Source organism: Hetaerina americana, unplaced genomic scaffold (genome assembly GCF_022747635.1).
Source record: "Hetaerina americana unplaced genomic scaffold, ioHetAmer1.1.p SCAF_45, whole genome shotgun sequence".
Classification (NCBI taxonomy): domain Eukaryota; kingdom Metazoa; phylum Arthropoda; class Insecta; order Odonata; family Calopterygidae; genus Hetaerina; species Hetaerina americana.
The window spans coordinates 1467180-1486216 of record NW_027287041.1 but is presented as its reverse complement, the minus strand read 5'-3'; the positions used below and the strand labels follow the sequence as shown (position 1 = coordinate 1486216).

The window sequence follows — 19037 nt, the reverse complement described above, 5'->3', positions numbered from 1 at the left end:
CGTTCCTATTCTAACTAATTTGGTCTTCTTCTCTGCGTCTTCTGTCCTGCTGCTGCTGGTTTTCCCTTGCAAGGGTTTAGTTGGGTGACGACTGCGGAAGCCTTGCCTCCCCCGCTGCCGGGCACATCACACGGCCAATGGGGCCAAGCCCCGTAGTTGCCAGGACTCAAAATATCTGTATAGTCCATCATGTTAATCTTGGGAATGATAATTGAGGTGGTTTCCCGTTTCCTTCCTCAATGTGTTTTTAACGTGACACCATCACTTAATGGCCACTGGCCCCACTGAGGTCAGATGCCATTGCAGCACCTCAGTGAGGAACAGACGCTGCGTGGACTACCTTTCGTCTGGCTCCTAACCTTCGACCTATCTGGCATGGGTGACCCTACCAGGAGCAATTATTATTACTCCCACCAGCACAGCTCTAGGGGTCATCGGAATGCACAAGCCCTTCCACCACGTCAAGGTTGTAGTCCATGGGATGAGGATTTATTAATAAACATACAAGAATAAGCTTTACTTAACCTTATATTTTAATTTTAACGATATCGATGTTATAACCCGTAAATTACATCAATGACTACGACTAGTTTTACACACTGTACATATTGTTTTATATGTAAATTAGAATAATTGATATGACATTAGTAATTTCTGAACTATTCGTATGCTTAATTGAAACTTCTCTAAGGACCAATACAAAACAGTTTGCTTTCTACTGTATGTAATAACATAAATATAGACTAGAAGATATTATTTACGAGATATACGCAGACAATGATTTCAAACACGTAATACGCGAAGTTTGGTGAAACTAGGATTCAATTTTAATGACTCACACTCCTCGAGGGACAATTCAAATACCTGGGAAATAATTTTGAATGTCTACACTTTGCATAGTTTAAGTGCCAATAGAATATTATTCGTGGAAATCAATTCATAATTGGGAATTAAATAGAAGCATTACACCCTGCGTAAACTGATAGGGTAAGGAGATTTGGATTTTGGAATTGAATTTAAATATAATTGAACCGGGTAACTCGTGTATTTGAACCGGGAAATTCGTATAATTGCGCAGGGAAACTCGTATAATTGAACCGGGAAAAAACAGCATGTAAAGGACATTTCTGCGAATCAACTGTGTCGGTTTTTTGTCGGGATAGGTAAAAACAGAGATATTATAAGAGATATTATTTCTTATTATATTATAATAAGAAAAGGCGATATCTATTGTCCTTGCCAGCATCTTTCTTCAAATCCTGTAAATTTCTCATTACGACGATTCAGTTTATTGCATGTTTATTCCAATAAGAGTACATTAAATCCTTTGAAAACGAGAAGCAGTATTAAATGCAAACGATTGTGTGGCGTCGCACATGTTCGTAGATAAATAAAATGAAATATATGTGATGAAAGATGTTGTTGGTGCAGAGGTATTTAAAATTGAGCCCAAAAAACTGAAATTACATGCCGTAGTTACGATAAAATAGATGCATAAACGTTTATCTTGTGGTAAATTGTGTTATAAGATCACATATCGCCGAGGAAAGAGTTAATTCGCCGATAAAATGTAATTCTGGAATAGAACTCCATTATTTTGATTCAAACATACCTCTTTCCGTTTAGCCTTTCCTATTGGTTCATTTGAAACTTTCCGCTAAGTTGGTGATTTTTAAATACTATTTTCTCTTTAAAATAAAGGTGCATCTATCAAATTACTTAAGCAAATAATTAATGTTTTTCAAGTTGTAAATAGTACATTAATTGTTTGGAATTAGTAATAAAATGAGATTTTTAAACGCTGCACGACTCTGATTTTTGTATTGACGCCTGATTTCCCAGAATTCCTGGCCTTCTCTTCCGGTTGTCCATTACGTGTTGATGGATCCGTTTGACTAGATCGGTGCATAGTTAATCGGTAAGAAATACTGCTTAGATTAAGCTGCCGTTGATATTAATGAAATTTATTTATCAATTAAATTACCTGTGGTACTTACGTATTAAATTTAGGGTATAGTTTAGTTGGATTGCTGTAATGTAATGGGATTACTAGTGTGCCACATGGCTTTGTAAGTGTTGTATGCGTGGATTTAAATTCATACTGTTCCTCGTAGAACTACCGATTGTGTAGTTGTATTCTCTCTTTTATCTTATATTATTATTTCAAATAATTGGTAAATCAAACACATAACGATGGTTATCTTTATTTTCTAGGCGAAATGGTTAACAGTCGAGTGCCCTCGGTCCACAGTAAGACCTATGTAACTCCAAGAAGACCTTTCGAAAAGGCTCGTCTTGATCAGGAGTTGAAAATAATTGGTGAATATGGTCTAAGAAATAAACGTGAGGTATGGAGGGTGAAGTACACTTTGGCTAAAATTCGTAAAGCTGCACGAGAACTTCTAACACTGGAGGAGAAGGACCAAAGACGGTTATTCGAAGGTTTGTACGCTCTATTTGAACTATTGGCATGTTTAAGTTAACATTTTTGCATCCTGTTCGTGATGATTTAATTTTTCTGACACCTCTTGTCTGACTGTTGCTGACATGTGAACTAATATTTTTTGCCTGATGCGTGGGATTGCACTAATTTGTGTGATATTTTAGATTAAAAGCGTTGAGTAATAGCTTGTGTGGCCTCATTTTGAAGAATATTTCGTTTATATTTTAAGGAAATGCACTCCTGCGTCGTCTTGTTCGTGTCGGCGTGTTGGACGAAGGGCGCATGAAACTTGATTACGTGCTAGGTTTGAAGATTGAAGATTTCTTGGAGCGGAGATTGCAGACTCAAGTATTTAAACTTGGTCTTGCAAAATCAATTCATCACGCTCGCGTGCTCATCCGTCAAAGACACATCAGGTTTGTTCATGTCCTCCTTTCCTTGATTTCTTAAGTAGTTGTGTGTTTAATTGGTGCCACCATGTTATAATGTAGTGGTAATCCAGGCGATTGTGGCGATTAGTAGTTTGTAATTAGGAGTTCGTAGTATCGTCTGGCTAATTTAATTATAACATAAGGTTTGCTGTGATATCAGTAATGTCAATGAATTTTCGACTTGAGGTTAGAATTCAACGTGAGTGATCATTAAGCGCTACTGCTTCTAATTGCGTAGTTTTTTTTAGCGGGTTTTGCGTGAACTCATCAAAATCGTTATTGTTGGTGTTGTACCATTAAGACAATTGTTTATCGTAAACTTAAGTGTTAAGGTCGACCTGCGAGGTGAAGAAAAGGTTGATTTTGTGTGTAGTTCGCGTCAATGGCCCATGTGCACCATTTAAACCACGTAAATCTTATTTTTTCCGGAAGACAAGTTATTTCTTCGTGTACTTTGTGACTGTGGGGTATGCCTTAAAACCCGCAATAGTGTCAAATTTTACGGTATTATTGTCTCGACCGGGTGGTTTTAGGGAATATTGGTAAAAAAAAGTTACAGGCTTTGGAATCTTAGAAATTTCGCGTCCGTTGGTTTAAACTGAGTTCTAAGGTTTTGGAAGATTTTGGGCAGTGCTACACACGAGATTACTTGTTCGACTGAGCGATAAAAAAGCGAATACGCATTGTTACTCTCGTACTCGACTAATTGTCTTCAAGACGTGTGGCAGGTGTTGTCAAGTTATTGGTGCTATCCCGAGTTTATAAATTGGTGCTATCCTGAGAATTATAAAACTAAGGGCTTAAGAGCTAAATTTGCTTATTAACGCGAGTGTAGTAATTGTTAATTCGCTGTTTCATTCTCGTCTTGTGTAGATTTGACGCCTAAGATGTTTAACTTCTGAAATGTTTTTAACTATTCCCACGTAATTTGCGTATTTTGTGCCCTGCAAATTTTTAATTTAACTCTGTAATTAATGCAGAATAGCCAGGTTTTGATCGATAAAAACGTTTTTACGCATCAAATTTTGTTTTGTCTTGGATAAATTGTAATCTATGTGTATATTGCGTATGTTATGCGGTGTAATTTCGTGTGCCTCTGTTGTTAATGCAGATAATTCAGTTTCTGGTTACTATAAACGTATTTATACATCGAATCTTGTTTTATCTGTGGTAAATTGTAATTTTCAAATGTATTTTACGTAGTGTATGCAGTTTCTTTGTGAAATTATTTAGTGCAGAATTTTCAGTTTTTGATCGCTGGAACTGTTTTTACAAATCGAATCGTGTTTTATCTTCGATAAATTTTAACTTATATATGTTACGCGTATTGTATGCCGTGCAATTTCTTGTAAAACTGTATTGAATGCAAGAATTTTCGAAATTTGATCGCTAGAACTTTTTATACGTTTTATTTCGGATAAATTTAAGTATATATATATATATATTTTGCGCATTGTGTACAGTCTAATTTCTTGTATACCTTAGTAATTAATGTTGAATTTAGAGTTTTTGATCGATAAAAACGTGTTTACACTTAAAATTATGCTTTATCTAGGATAAATTGTAGTATATATAGGTAAATAATTAATATTTGGAAGGGTACTCCTTTGTAATAGGTGAGGATTTCGTAAATTCTTCATTTTTACGTACAACAAAGGTTTAAATTCTGCTTGTCTTCACGTGGTCTGTATAATTCTGTTCAACTCTCCATCCTCCGTGCCTTTAAGCTTGTATTTATCCAATTTTTGTATTTAACGTCGAATACCCTTCTCTTACAACATTAGCAACTCCTTATAGAGTTTTTCTCTCGTATTAATGGTAATCCCTCGAGAATTGGGTCCCACAACCAAAGAGGTTGCTTTGATACTCTGGAAGTCTTTTAAATCATTTCCCTTAAATGTATGATACTAACAGAAATGAGCTATTTAGATAAGATTTTGTGGGTTTTGGTGGATTGACTGTTTTACAGTTACAGAAGTGTTACAGTATTAATTTTAGTGTTTGACTTAGCGAAAACCCAAAATTAGGATTAACCCATGTTGTTATGAGTTGGGAAGTCATTATATTTGTCTAATGGAAGTGGCCTGCTTTAATGAAGAGCTTCAATTTTGTGCAAATGGGCAGCGTTTAGGAAACCCATGAATTTCAAACTTCTAAGGCAGTATATCCTAAGATTCAAGTGTTTTCTAAAAGTATTTGCAAGAGGAAAGTAAGCTGTTAGTTTGATTAGTTGAAAGCCTTCGGAACAAACTACTGGGGTTTGAGATGGTCTGGTGGGTAGCGTCCTGGTTTGGCAGCGAGAGGGCCTGGGTTCGAATCCTGGGGACAGCAAATATTGTACAGTAGTCTTTCCATCTCACCTTGAGGTGCTTAGCTGTGGAGGGCACTTTGAGTGAGTATGCTGTCCGTTAGATAAGCCCTTGGCGCTGTTCGTTTAGAATAGGCTAATGCTGACGCCAGGTTTCTCTTCCCCGCTTGTCCTTTCCTGTCCATTCCTAATGACGCAAATGAGATAAGCTGACGATTGCCTAACCTTAACCCTCCTTATTGCGGTGGGGATTCCAGGGGTACTTAGTGAGAAGTACGAAGGGTAATTTAAGAAAATGTATCACCTTAGGAAAAAAAACATTATGAAGTTATTTGTTTAGATATCCAAATGCAGTTTTTTTATTTTGAAATAATATATTGTAGTTAATAATGATGTAATACATTTACATCATCTGAAAAATAAATTTAATTAATACAGTATTATAAATTTAAAAGAATATTTTTTTAGCAATAATATTTCAATTTTTCAGATACAATACTAATATATTTTTTTGAAAACATTTTTTTCATATAACTACAATATTTAAATATAAGAAAGAATATCAAAAAGACATGTAGAAAAAATTACAAATAAATGAAAAGAAAAACCAGTGAATTGCAAATTTTTTTGTCAGCCTCTGCATAGTTAGTTTTTGTTGGAAAAGGCTGATCTCACTGAGTCAAATTGGGACTTGGGAAAAGCATTTAAAATTGCTAATAAAAAATAAAAAATTATTTACATAATTCTATGGAATTCACCCTATCGATAGTACAAAAACCATAAATTATTAAAGAAAAAACCATAAGTTACAGCGATTTAAACAATAGCCTACGCAAGAGCCGATATAGTGGCCCGCCGCACTTTTCGCCAGGGACACGAAAGCCGATATATCGGTGCGCCGCACTAAGAGGGTTAAAATACTTCCGGTAATGAGCAAAATGCTGACTTGTTTATACTCTGTTTATTTCTCAGTTAAGTACGGAATAGCAATAAGAGTGTTGACTCCTTTCAGCTTGTATTTATTGGGTGTATTAGCCTCGAATGGGCAAGGTGTTATTGCAATAATCAATCGCTCCTAATCATTTGAGGCAAAAGTAAAACTCCTTGTTTTAATCCCAGTACTGGTTGATCATACCAGTCCTGTTTCATGACTCTGATACATTCATTCTCTCCCCGTCCCTACGTTTGCAACTCTTTGTGAGAACCGGAAAAAGGTGTAATGATATTCATCACTCGAATACATGTACGTAGACTGTCAATTACGGTTCCCGGCCAGGTGTCGACTGGGTTTTGGGTACGTATTTCAATTACCTCTCGACAGAACAGTACTCCTATGAACGGACTGAAGGAATGCAATCTATTGAAAGTGATGAGTTCTGCTGTCCTAGTGTGTCATCTGAGGCAAAACGGTGTTTTTTCCTTACTTTTTAAGATATACGCCTGTAGTTTGTTGTTGTCGAATAGTAATTGAATCTGGTAACATTCAGAAATGAATTTTTCATCGCCTTACAAAAGAATTGCTATTCAATCTGTCTGTAAAACAGGAACAATTTGTTTCGTCCGTCAAAATTGGATTTTGAGTTATAATAGAATTACTGTTTTTGTAGGAATTTAAACGGAATTTATTGTAACAATTTTTCGATTAACCAAAGAGACATTTGGAGAACTTGTTTAAAAAAAATAAAGAATTTCATTTGAGTTGCGTATCTTTCTGTCTGCCACTACCACAGTTAGGTTTTTGTAGAAAATAGTCATCTAATGTGTGCCATTGGATCGTTTAGCTGGCATCTTATGTAAGAAATGCCTATGGGCACCTTTTTTTCACAATTTATGGGCCCTCTCCGTGACCATTTTTCCCTCCTGGATATGTGTATTCCGCTGCAAATTAAGCTATTTTTTATTTAATACCTCGGAAGTTGATCCAGTTGGGTATTTGTTCTATGTACGCAATGAGATATGTAACAGTCTCACCCCAAAAGGCATTACGTATGAAGAGAATCGATGTTGCTTGTGTTGTTTCGGTAGTGGCATCATTGTCATTAAACTATTTTCTTGGTGTATTTATGTCCAGTTTTGATGTGCTGCTGCTATGGGTAGTCTCATCACAATAAAGTCATTTGCGTTAGTTTTGAAATGGACCGTATCTTTTATTAATTGGGGATTGTAACCAAAGTGCGATAATAATTAATCTATTGAGAACAGGGGCCTGAACGTTGCACTCCAATTAAATGAAGAACACATTGTATGTTTCCACTGTTCTTCAATGTGGTTCAGTTAGTTATTAGGAACAAATTAGTCACGTTGTGGTCCATTTATATAAGATTCTTAATCCTGGGGAAGAGGAGGGTTTGTGATCGGTGTTGATCGGAAGGGGGAGAGGGGTGTTAAGTGTGAGGAGAGGTGATTTAGTGAGGTTTGCAGTGTGGGGAAGGGTAGTTAAGTCTCTCCGTTAAGGTTAGGGAAGCTTCCAGGATTGGGGAGAGGTATTCAAACAATAAATCGTCCACCAAATGACCCTTTTTTGAATTATTTCCAATATCCAGCCGTTCCCACTTGTCCATCCTCATTCCTTAATCCGTTTGGTGTATCAGTTGTGGGTTGAAATTGCTCTTGTGATTCTCTTCTTGTAGATGCTTGAGTAAGTGAGATTTTGTTTGGTCCCATGTCTTAAAACCGCGTTGAAGTTCCTCCGCTCACGTGTTTAATGATCTCCCCGTTTGGCCTACGTAGATAGAACTGCAGTCCTTACGAGTTAACTTTCTTAATATCACTTTTGTTTTGTGTTTCCACTTTGTCTTTTTTAGTGCTCGTGAATGATATTAAGTTGTTTGTATTGTAAAAAGCTATCCGAAATTGTTCCACAGGGAAGAGGTTCAGCTATCCTTTGTGAAAATCAACCATAATATCCATAATGATGGAGTCTACCCTCATTTGTGATATTTTATATCCACATTGACTTGTTTAAACAAAAGATTTGTTGGAAGGGTATGTTTTGTGTGTGGTATTTCTTTCTATTGAATCTTCTTCATAGCCATTTTTCATAGCAATATCTATTATTGTTTGGGGTTCTTGGGCAAATTTACCTTAGAACAGAAGAGTGTCCAAGTCTAATATAGCAGGGAATGAAAAATATTGTGTTCTTCATGTCATAGACATGATTTTCCACACAGTTGAGGCAGAAAGAATTAAATACAGTGCTCTCCAATCCCGAAAAGCTATCTATTCTCTGTGTTTTTTAATCATGATCCTTAATGAAGAGGGCTAATGACTGTTAATAATAGGAGAGGGTGGATTTTATCTTATTTTATTGAGGAATTCGACCTGTTTTTATTAAATAGGTGCGAAATAACTTTCTTTGAACAGTTTCAATGGGGAAATCTCAGTTATAGATCTCTCTCCCTATTCCGGAGAAGTCTAGCTCCAAAGCTGGAGATGTCCACTCTTAATGTTCTCTGTGGGAGTGACCACTTTTTTCTTGTCCCCTTCAAAAGAAGGCTTTTCGCCTGGCAACTTTAAATCTCCCGGGTAAAGGATCATTGACCGCTGCTGACTGGGCGGTATTCAAAAGCCTCTATACTTTTCAACATGACTCTGGTCTCACTGCGCTCTGCTATGTCTAGGTACCAAGTTCAACCCTTGAAGCGGCAGTTACCCAACGTGTCCTTTGTTTGTCCGGCAATCTTAATCAAGCAGCTGTCCCTTGGTGGAACGAGGAATGGAACAGGGCGATCCGGATGAGGAAAAGAGCATTGAATATTTTTTGATACTATTCCACGGTAACTAATCAGGCATGTATTTGCTGGCTGAGAGGTTGAGCTAGAGGGACCGTTAAGGAGGCCAAGAAGGCTTACTGGATAGATTACATCTATACTGTTAATGATGGAACCCCACTTGCTCAGGTACGCGACACAAAGAGTAGAAACTCTCAATGTCTAAGGGCTCATTTGTCATGCCACCATTGCTTATAGCTGGTCGGGTGGTGGCTTTACCCTCGGAAATAAGAGACATAATCGCCAAGCAGCTCAAGGCCAACAGCTGTGACAAGGGCTATGATGGTGGCTTTATAAACATATAGAGACGAGTCCCTCTTAATTTTGACGAAACTCGTTCACCGGCAGAATATACAGGATTCGTCCGGAAAATAAGTGTACTGAGCTCAGGAAAACAAATTTATCACACTTTTCCATATCTTAAGCTAATATTCCTCAAAATAGGACCCTTGTGAGTCGATACACTTGTTCCAGCGGCGTTCCCATTCCTGGAACGCTCCCGCGAAGGCATCATCGGGAACCTCTCGAAGACTCATTGTCACGGCGTCTTCTCTGCCCTCCACGAACATCTTGTGCCACCGAAAGATCATGTTTCTGGAAATGGCTGACTCCCCGTAAGCCTGGTTAATCATACCGACAGTTTCGGTAGACGATTTCCCAAGCTTTACCGCAAATTTGATGGAATAACGCTGCTTCGGCATCGCGTTCCGTGACGTGGGTCGAGGGTGGAGGTTCGCGTTAACAGAGCTCCTCACTACACCACAGCTCAGAGCCGACTGCCTTTTTCAGCGTCGCTTGCCAACATACCCCCCTCCAATCGCAGCCCGTCAGAGCGGTGCTGGGCGCGCCCAGCCCAGGAGTCAGTACACTTATTTTGCGGACGAACCCTGTAAATGTGCCTGACTCGCCCTGGGAACTTAAATCTGCTATTCAAGACTCCCATAATACCTCACTAGGAGTGGATCGAATCCACAAAGCTTTCTCTGGAATATTCCGGCATCAGCATTGGGGGAGGGCCTTAATACCATCAACCAGTTGCGGGTCGAGGGTAGTTTCCTTAATTCCTGGTGGGAGTCTGTAGTGATACGTATTCCAAAACAGGGCAAGAACAGAAACGACCCAAATGGTTATCGTCCCAACTCTCTCACCAGTTGTCTGTGCAAAGTGATGGAAAGAATGGTTAACCGATCTCTCGTTTGGTGCTTAAAAGAGGCCTCACCTTCTATCCGATGCTCGGTGCGGCATTCGGCGTGATAGGTCCTCGGCAGACCATCTGTGGGCTCTGTCAATTTCATCCAGGAAGCCTTTTCTTGCTATACCAGCGTGTTGTAGCTGTCTTCTTTGACCTTATTAAGGCTTAAGGTTGTGTTTGTTGATGGGAAATTTCAAACACGTTCGATTGGTGGGGATTTAGATATAATATGGCCTTGTTTATTAGGAATTTTTTTACCAAACTGTGTTTTAAAATAGCAATAAGAGTGTTGACTCCTCTCAGCTTGTATTTATTTAAAACGAGCACACAATTAGGCTGAGCTTCCCGACATGTACAAAACTGAACGAAAAATAATAGTAAGAATTATACTTTTTGAAAAGTATTTAAAATTGCTAATAAAAAAATAAAAAATTAGTTACACAATTCTATGGAATTCACCCTATCGATAGTACAAAAACCATAAATTATTGAAGAAAAAACCATAAGTTACAGCGATTTAAACAATAGCCTACGCAAGAGCTGATATATCGGCCCGCCGCACTTTTCGTCAGGGATACAAAAGCCGATATGTCGGCCCGCCGCACTAAGAGGGTTAAGTACGGAATAGCAATAAGAGTGTTGACTCCTTTCAGCTTGTATTTATTGGGTGTATTAGCCTCGAATGGGCAAGGTGTTATTGCAATAATCAATCGCTCCTAATCATTTGAGGCAAAAGCAAAACTCCTTGTTTTAATCCCAGTACTGGTTGATCATACCAGTCCTGTTTCATGACTCTGATACATTCTCATTCTCTCCCCGTCCCTACGTTTGTAACTCTTTGTGAGATGCAGAGAAAGGTGTAATGATATTCATTGCTCGAATACATGTACGTAGTGAGTCGTTTATGCTTCCTGGACAGTTGTCGACTGGTTTGGCGAGGGGTTTTCCTAATTACCTCTCGACAAAACACTACTCCTATGACCCGACTGAAGGAATGCAATCTATTGGAAGTACTCTGCGATGTGTTCTGCCGGGCAGTGCTAATGTGTCGTCTGAGGCAAAAACAATGATTTGAAGTTATTTTTAAAGAAATATGCATGTAGATCTCATGTAGAACAGTAACTGAATTTGGTTACATTCAATGAATGAGTTTGATATTTCCTAACAAAAAGAATTGCTATTCTTGCGAACGGGAACAATTTGAGTTAGCCGTCAAAATTTTACTTAAAGAATAAGATAGTAATGCCATGTTTGTAACAGTTTAGCCATATTTAATAGATTAATTGTTTGATTAACCAAAAAGATGGTTGTAAGAATTATTTTTGAGTTGTCAGACTTTGTCTGTCTGGCTTTACTAAGTCAGGTTTATTAGAAAAGTCTAGTTCTTACGGGGATCGAGATGGTGCGGGGGCTAACGTACTGGCTTCCCACCATGAGGGCGCGGGTTCAAATCCCGGCGGTGTTGGAATATTTTTCAGAGGTATCTCGATCCCTACTTGAGGTGTTTTGTGGAGGGCACTTTGAGTGAGTACGCCGTCCGTCGGATGGGACGTTAAACTGTGGACCCCTTGGCGCCTTTCGTAAAGAGTAGGCTAATGCCTACGCCGGGTTTCTCTCCACCCTTCATCCTTTCCTATCCATCCCCTATGGCGCAAATGACCTTAGCTGTCGGTCGCCTCCCCTCAAAACTACTACTACTACTAGTTCTTACGTGTGTTATCAGATTCTTCATGTTGTATTTGACGTGACGAAATGCTATGGTGACCTCTTTTTTTTTTTACAATTTATGCCATCTGTTTGTGAGATCTTCTCTCTCTGCTGGGTATATATTCCGCCACAAAGTAAGCAGTTTTGTATTTTTCATCCATAAGTTGATCCAGACCAGCATTTCTGTTTTACCGATACGAGGGGATATTCTAAATCTCTCTAATTTTCACATGGCTCATAAGATCTCTTCTTGCCGTAGTACGATGGGGATAATGATGTATATTTTCCATACGCCACTGCTTAAGAGACGTCCTTCCTATTAATATGCAAGAGCTTCCTCAATCTGTGATTTATCCTTTCCTCCATTGAGTGATTCTCACGGCTAGCTGCTCTTAATATTTAGGATAGGCTACTAAGTTTATCATAACGTTTTACAAGTCTAACTCCTATCTATGTTGCACACGTTTCCATTCGGCAATCAATCCAACTTTGTGGGGGTCCCTTCATATATTAATATACTTGATAATTTCATAAATGATGTCTAACCAGCGAAAGATAACATTTCTCGTTGACCTTTTCATCAAATTTGCCCTGTACTCTAATGAATCCTAATATTCTGATAGCTCGTCCATTTATTTCCCTATTATGTATTTTAACAGGTAAGATCGTGAGTGAGGGTAATGCCTAGGTATTAAATTAAGAATAGAAGTCCGTTGGTGATTGATATCAGTTTAAGTGAGCTGGGTAAGGCACTGGTTTGGCAGTGAGAAGGCCTGGGTTTGAATCCCAGTGATGTTGAGTATTTTACAGTGGTATCTCGATCCCTACTTGAGGTGCTTAGCTGTGGAGAGCACTTTGGGTGGGTACGCAGTCCGTTTTATAAGAGGTTAAGCTGTTTCACCCCCTTGGCACCTTTCGTTTAGAATAGGCTAATGCTGATGCCCAGGTTTCTCTTTGCCCTTCGTCCTTTCCTGTCCATTCCTAGTGATGCAAATGACATTAGCTGACAATCGCTTCAACTTAAACTACTTTCAGTAATGATCTAATTGCTGATGTGTTCATACTCAGTGCATTTCTCAGTTAACCCTCTTAGTGCGGTGGGGATTCCAGGGGTACTTAGTGAGAAGTTCGAAGGGTAATTTAAGAATATGTATCACCTTAGGGAAAGAAAACATTATGAAGTTATTTGTTTAGATATCCATATGCAGTTTTTTTTATTTTAAAATAAAATATTGTAGTTAATAATGATAGTAATACATTTACATCATCTGAAAAATAAATGTAATTATTGCAGTATTATAAATTTGAAGAACATTTTTTTAGCAATAATATTTCAATTTTTCGACCCAAAAGTAATATTTTTTTAAAAACATTTTTCAATAAAACTACGTCATTTCAATATAATAAAGAATCAAAAAGACATGTATTATAAATAAATAAAGAAAAACCAGTGGATTGCTAATTTTTTTGTCAGCCTCTGCATAATTCGATTTTGTTGAAAAGGCTGATCTCACCTTAGTCAAATTAGGACTTTTCCCCTTTCCTTGAGACTGCGGCAATGTGCTTACAATCTAGAGGAAGAGAATAAAAAAGTTCCAAACTCAAAGAGAACTGCTGACAATGTAATCCAATACACAGGGCGCAAATGATTCGATAGGATGGATGGCAAGAGAAACCAAAATGATTACAAAGCAGTACTTTCATTTCCGTCGTCTCAACTAAGTCTGAAGTTATATATCAACATGACCACGCCATAACATACTCGAGAGATTACAGATGAACACAGATTATTAGCCTTTCAGTGGCTTTTCATTGTGGAAAGACCACTCAGACACAAAAAACGAGCACACAATTAGGCTGAGCTTCCCGACATGTACAAAACTGAACGAAAAATAATAGTAAGAATTATACTTTTTGAAAAGTATTTAAAATTGCTAATAAAAAATTAAAAAATTAGTTAACACAATTAATTAACACAATTCTATGGAATTCACCCTATCGATAGTACAAAAACCATAAATTATTAAAGAAAAAACCATAAGTTACAACGATTTAAACAATAGCCTACGCAAGAGCTGATATATCGGCCCGCTGCACTTTTCGCCAGGGATACAAAAGCCGATATGTCGGCCCGCCGCACTAAGAGGGTTATGTACGGAATAGCAATAAGTGTGTTGACTTCTCTCATTTTTAATTGTTGGGTGGATTAGCCTCGAATGGGCAAGGTGTTATTGCAATAATCAATCGCTCCTAATCATTTGAGGCAATAGCAAAACTCCTTGTTTTAATCCCAGTACTGGTTGATCATACCAGTCCTGTTTCATGACTCTGATACATTCTCATTCTCTCCCCGTCCCTACGTTTGCAACTCTTTGTGAGAACCGGAAAAAGGTGTAATGATATTCATCGCTGGAATACATGTACGTAGACTGTCAATTACGGTTCCCGGCCAGCTGTCGACTGGGTTTTGGGTACGTATTTCAATTACCTCTCGAGAGAACATTACTCCTATGACCCGACTGAAGTGATGGAATCTATGGAAAGTACTCATCGTTGAGTTCTGCCGGGCAGTGCTAGGGTATCATCTTAGGTGAAAGATATGTTATGAAGTTACTTTTAAAGGAATCCACTCAAAAATGTACTTTTGTTGAGTCTGGTAAGATTCAGGAATGAATTTCGAATCACCTTACAAAAGAATCAAGGTTGATTTAGTCTTTAAAATGGATACTTATTTAATTAACCCAAGAGATGTTAGGAATAATTGTTTAAAAAGATGAGAATTACCTTTGAGTTGTGTAACTTTGTCCCATCTGCCTCTACTAAGTCGGGGTTTTATATTTAAGTATTGTTCTTAGGTGCAAACTTTGTTGCTATTAACTTTAAATTACTTTTACCAGCAGGTCTAACATGTGTGCTGGAATTTTGAATGTATTTATGTGGAATTAAGTGGTTGAATTTTAGTATATGAGGGATTAGATTTGCGATAAGGGTTTAAAGTTGTTCTTAAATGTTGTATCTCTGGACTCACGAGGTGTTTGATGTCTAATTGCAGCCGGTGTTGTGCTGAGAATTGTTCCCACAGGCCACTTGGGGTGACTTGACTCTGTCCCGAGTCTTTGCTCGCCTCTATGTCTGTGCATTTCATTTCTAGCGTATGCCGGTGGTGGTTACTCTCACCCCCGGGAAGGTTGACGGGTGGTCTCTTGGGAGATGGCGGAGGTAAATGCTTTGTGTGTTGATGTCCTTAGGCAAAAGCTTTCAATGGTAATCATGTTTACTATAATTGATGGCAGTGTGGTACTGTAAAGTAAGTACGCAGTGGGGCCTTGTAGAGTAAGCATAACTGATGCTCGGCTCTTAACTTGGGAAGCATTTCCTGTTTTCCGATAGTGAATTTATCTAAGAGGGTGATTCAGGAGGTACAGAATTAAATGCTCACATTGTAATGCTATTCAATGATATTTTATTTGTTTGTTCAGGTTTGTTAGTTTGGCTGAATTGTGTAGAGTTTCAACCCGAGGTGTTGGGTTATTTCACATCAACGCCAACTTCAATGTCTTCAGTTCAGCGTAGCTAGTCTGCTTAGTGTTAAATTGCAACGTGGAAGAGATTGTGTCTTACTTACTTAGACACTCTTTGTCTTTTAGGTCTTAGGATTGTAGTGGTGGACATAGAACTCGTCGAGGAAGTCATTCTTCTTTGAAAAGGAAAGAGGCAACTTTGATCAGGGTTTATTAGGTGTTAAGACTGTCGGGAAGTCTGATTCGCAATGAGCGTCGGTAAGCAGTCTGCTAACACGTCTGGGACATGTTTCTCTCTTCTTTAAACTGTTACGATTGGAATTGTAGAAAGTTAGGCAATTACTTGAACTTCTTAGTCAATCATTTCAAGTTTAATAAGTCTGTTATTGTGCATAAATCTCTTTAGTATTAAATTTCAATGAGGGGGCTGTAAACTGGATGTCCGCTTTATGGGTTAATCACCCACACACTTCTTTGGCCACTTAACCAAGTCGACACCCTAGCAAACATTGGTATGCTTCATACGACTTATTCTCACGTCGTGACTCGATATACCGTTGAGTGTTTCATTTGGTTTTATACCTTCTGGTACTGGAAATGTGATGAAAGAACAGTGCTCTAATAATCACCCTTGGCGAGTAGGTTCATTGGTATTTGTGTCGTCTGCGATGTATAGGAAATATTGAGTGAGGTAATGCCTGCGGAACTGAATGTGGTCGATGGTGTTCGAATGCAGCTGGAAGTTTACTGTCATGTCCAATAAATATGCCAACTGAGGCCATGAGAACTTTCGTCCACATTGATTTTGTCCTGTTCTTCAGAGTACCCTCAGTTTCGTAGCCTTATGCCTTCTTATTCCATCTTCTTTCATTAATCACTGTTTACTAAAGCACCCTCGGGAAGAGTTTTTAGCAGTTGAAGGCTTTTTAATAGTTTCCTATCGTGTCGTTTCTTTGATTTATTATTGTCTGACTTCCCATTTCTTGTGCCTAAGTGATACAGTGTCTCCATTTATATAATGAGGAGGATGGTCAATGCTGTTTTGAATTTATTAATTGCCGGAAACAACGGCGAACATATCAATGTGCTCTGAATGGTGTGCATTGTGTCATGTTGTCATTCATTGGTGTGTGTGTCATCAAGGATCCATCCATGTCCATCCATCCAATCATATTGTGTCATTCAATGGTAACGAAATAGAAGTGTGGGCGCTGTTGATTATTTACTATAAATTCAGTTAACTATTCATCAGCTATTATCGTTCGGATCACAGTTTGATCGACGATAGGTACAGACTAGGGGCCATTGCACATGATCAATGAAGGATCAATGTTGTCATCAACACAGGTGGTGCCACTGACGTCTTGTCGGCTATCTTTAAAATGTTTAATCCACTTGAAAGCGGACATTTTCTTCAGAGAATAATCACAGTGTTGACAACTGCTGTCAAAATTTCGGTAGTGTTTTCTTATGATAACTTCTACTTCTGCTCAAAACAATTTGGTGTTCATTCCTTGCTTTGTAATTTCATAATTTCCATTTTCGATGACAAAAGAGTAGAAACAAGAAAGGACAAGAGATTAACATAACAGTTACAAGGTTTAACTTTGTTGCAATTCCTTCAACGTGAGGGTGAAAAAGAAACTTGACAATTCCACGATAAAAGATTTCACGACTAAAATTAGAGAGTTAGTTTTAATTATTTGATGGTTACGTTTAAGGTTAATTTTAAAGGTTGAATTAATCCGTTTGATTTGTTTAATTTTTTCCCTTTTTTTGTTTCCAGGGTTCGCAAGCAGGTTGTGAACATCCCCAGTTTCATAGTCCGTCTCGATTCGCAGAAGCACATAGACTTCTCGCTCAAGTCTCCGTTTGGCGGTGGCCGTCCTGGTCGCGTCAAGCGCAAGAATATGCGCAAGGGAGCTGGTGGTGCAGCTGCGGAGGAAGATGACGAGTAGGACGACATCTTGCGTCTGTAATTTCCGACGCGTTTGGGAATAAATTAATCTGGTGCGAGTGATACTCTATTGTTCATTTATTTTTGTCCCAATTGAACCTCAAATTATAGATTGAGTAATTGATTGAGAGTGTTTCCTTGTCTTTGGAATTGAGTTTGCGTATCTGCGGGTGAGGTTTGTTGAAATGTTAATCCTTTGTATTGATTCATGTTGGTTATTTTGTGTAAAAGAGGCGTTGTCGGTAAGTACTCGACTGACGTACACTGTCTTAAACTCCTTCGATCCATGCGTACGCTTAGGTTGAAATAACCTGTTTCCGTGCCATCTTAAACCGTGCAGGCAAGTTTCAAGATGCATTTCTTAACCTCCGTACTCTCCTGTGACTGTGTATCTGATGACAACCTTGTGTTAGGACACTTAATAGTTAATGTTCTTCCTACTTCAAACAATTTCAGTTCAGAATCCTCATGCAATAGGTGTATTCTTAAACTTATCCTGTGTAAGAGGTTACAGTGTTAATTTACTAGTCTGGGTTCTTTTGGAGAGTGACGAAATTATTTTTTTAATAAGTAAATCCATTGAAAATATTTTGACAAACACTTCAAATTCTTCAAAGTATATCCCTTGGGCATCTAAGCATTTTTCCCAGCCACTTTACAATGACCGGTACGTGCCCTGGAAGGAGTGTTTGGTGACCTGCCTCGCCAAAGGTCTTCTAGTCGCCGAGAGCTGATTGGATCTCTTCTGTGGGCGTATAACGGGATCTTTTCAGGGCTGTTTAAATCCGAGGGGACAAAAAGTCTGCTGGGGTCATGTCAGGACCTTACGGAGTGGTAGGGCATCGTTGATACCTGTTGTTTGGACAGGAACTCGTAGACTTGTGTTGTGCAAATGTCTCAAGGCATGAGCTTGGTGCACAAATTCCTCTTCGTTAAATCTTCAGTAACAATGCGAAACACAACAGAAAGACAATTTCAGCTCATGGGCAACCTTACTGATCCTCAATCGACGGTCAAGAGTCCAATAATTGTGGAATATGATCCAAATTTTTGTCTGTTTTGCTGTTTGATGTCTGCCCTGAGCATTGTTTTGTCTTGTGATTTCTTCCCGGTCATCCTTAAATTGAGAATTTAATTAACTCGATACTTGTGGGTAGGACAGAGCACTCTCTCCCAAAGTTTGGTGTGTCCACCAAAGTTTTGGTTGTCTCCTGTCGAGAGATTTGTCTTTAGTTCAGCACAAAAGTATTAGCTAGTAGAGTTGTTTGAGTCAATTTTGTGACACTGTCTACGTGCTGCGGTTTGCTATAACTGATGTCTCTCTGCTTCCCTATCTAATTGAGCGACGGGACTTGTTTTGCAATAGAACTTAATGTCCACACCTCCCCCACCTACGTCAAGTGGTTCAATCCTGAACTGAACTCGATAGGAGCAGTGTGGGAAGTCCTATTGAATTAACTAACGGAAGGTCAGTGGTGTCTGCTCTCAATTTCTTCTCTTTCATTCATTTCGATGTTTTTAAAGCCACTGAATGTTTTCGAATGCGGACAAGCCTAAGGAATGCTTTTCAGGTTTGGTGTTTTTCATAGATTCACACTTTTTATGGTATCGTACTGTTGTTTTCACAGAGTAATTACCTCAGTTGTAAGCCCAGAAAGAGATGGAAACTGTTTAGGATTGACCGTAAGTACTTTGATTAGATGAAACA

The 19037-nt window shown here is 38.5% G+C and overlaps 1 protein-coding gene across 2 annotated transcripts; it reads left to right on the top strand.

Moving 5' to 3' along the window:
• The first annotated feature begins 1851 nt into the window (after positions 1–1851).
• RpS9 (ribosomal protein S9) lies at positions 1852–17394 on the top strand. 2 transcript variants are annotated; one of them, XR_011702028.1, is made up of 5 exons: positions 1852–1918; positions 2215–2442; positions 2673–2859; positions 14904–15070; positions 17159–17254. XR_011702028.1 is itself a non-coding variant. In XM_071591328.1 (4 exons), exons 2-4 carry the CDS (start codon positions 2220–2222, stop codon positions 17328–17330), a joined length of 582 nt encoding a protein of 193 aa, XP_071447429.1. In that variant the 5' UTR covers positions 1852–1918; positions 2215–2219; the 3' UTR covers positions 17331–17394. The 2 variants fall into 2 exon arrangements, 1 of the variants encoding a protein (XP_071447429.1); XM_071591328.1 differs by lacking the exon at positions 14904–15070 and having other exon boundaries at positions 17159–17394.
• Positions 17395–19037: the final 1643 nt, after the last annotated feature.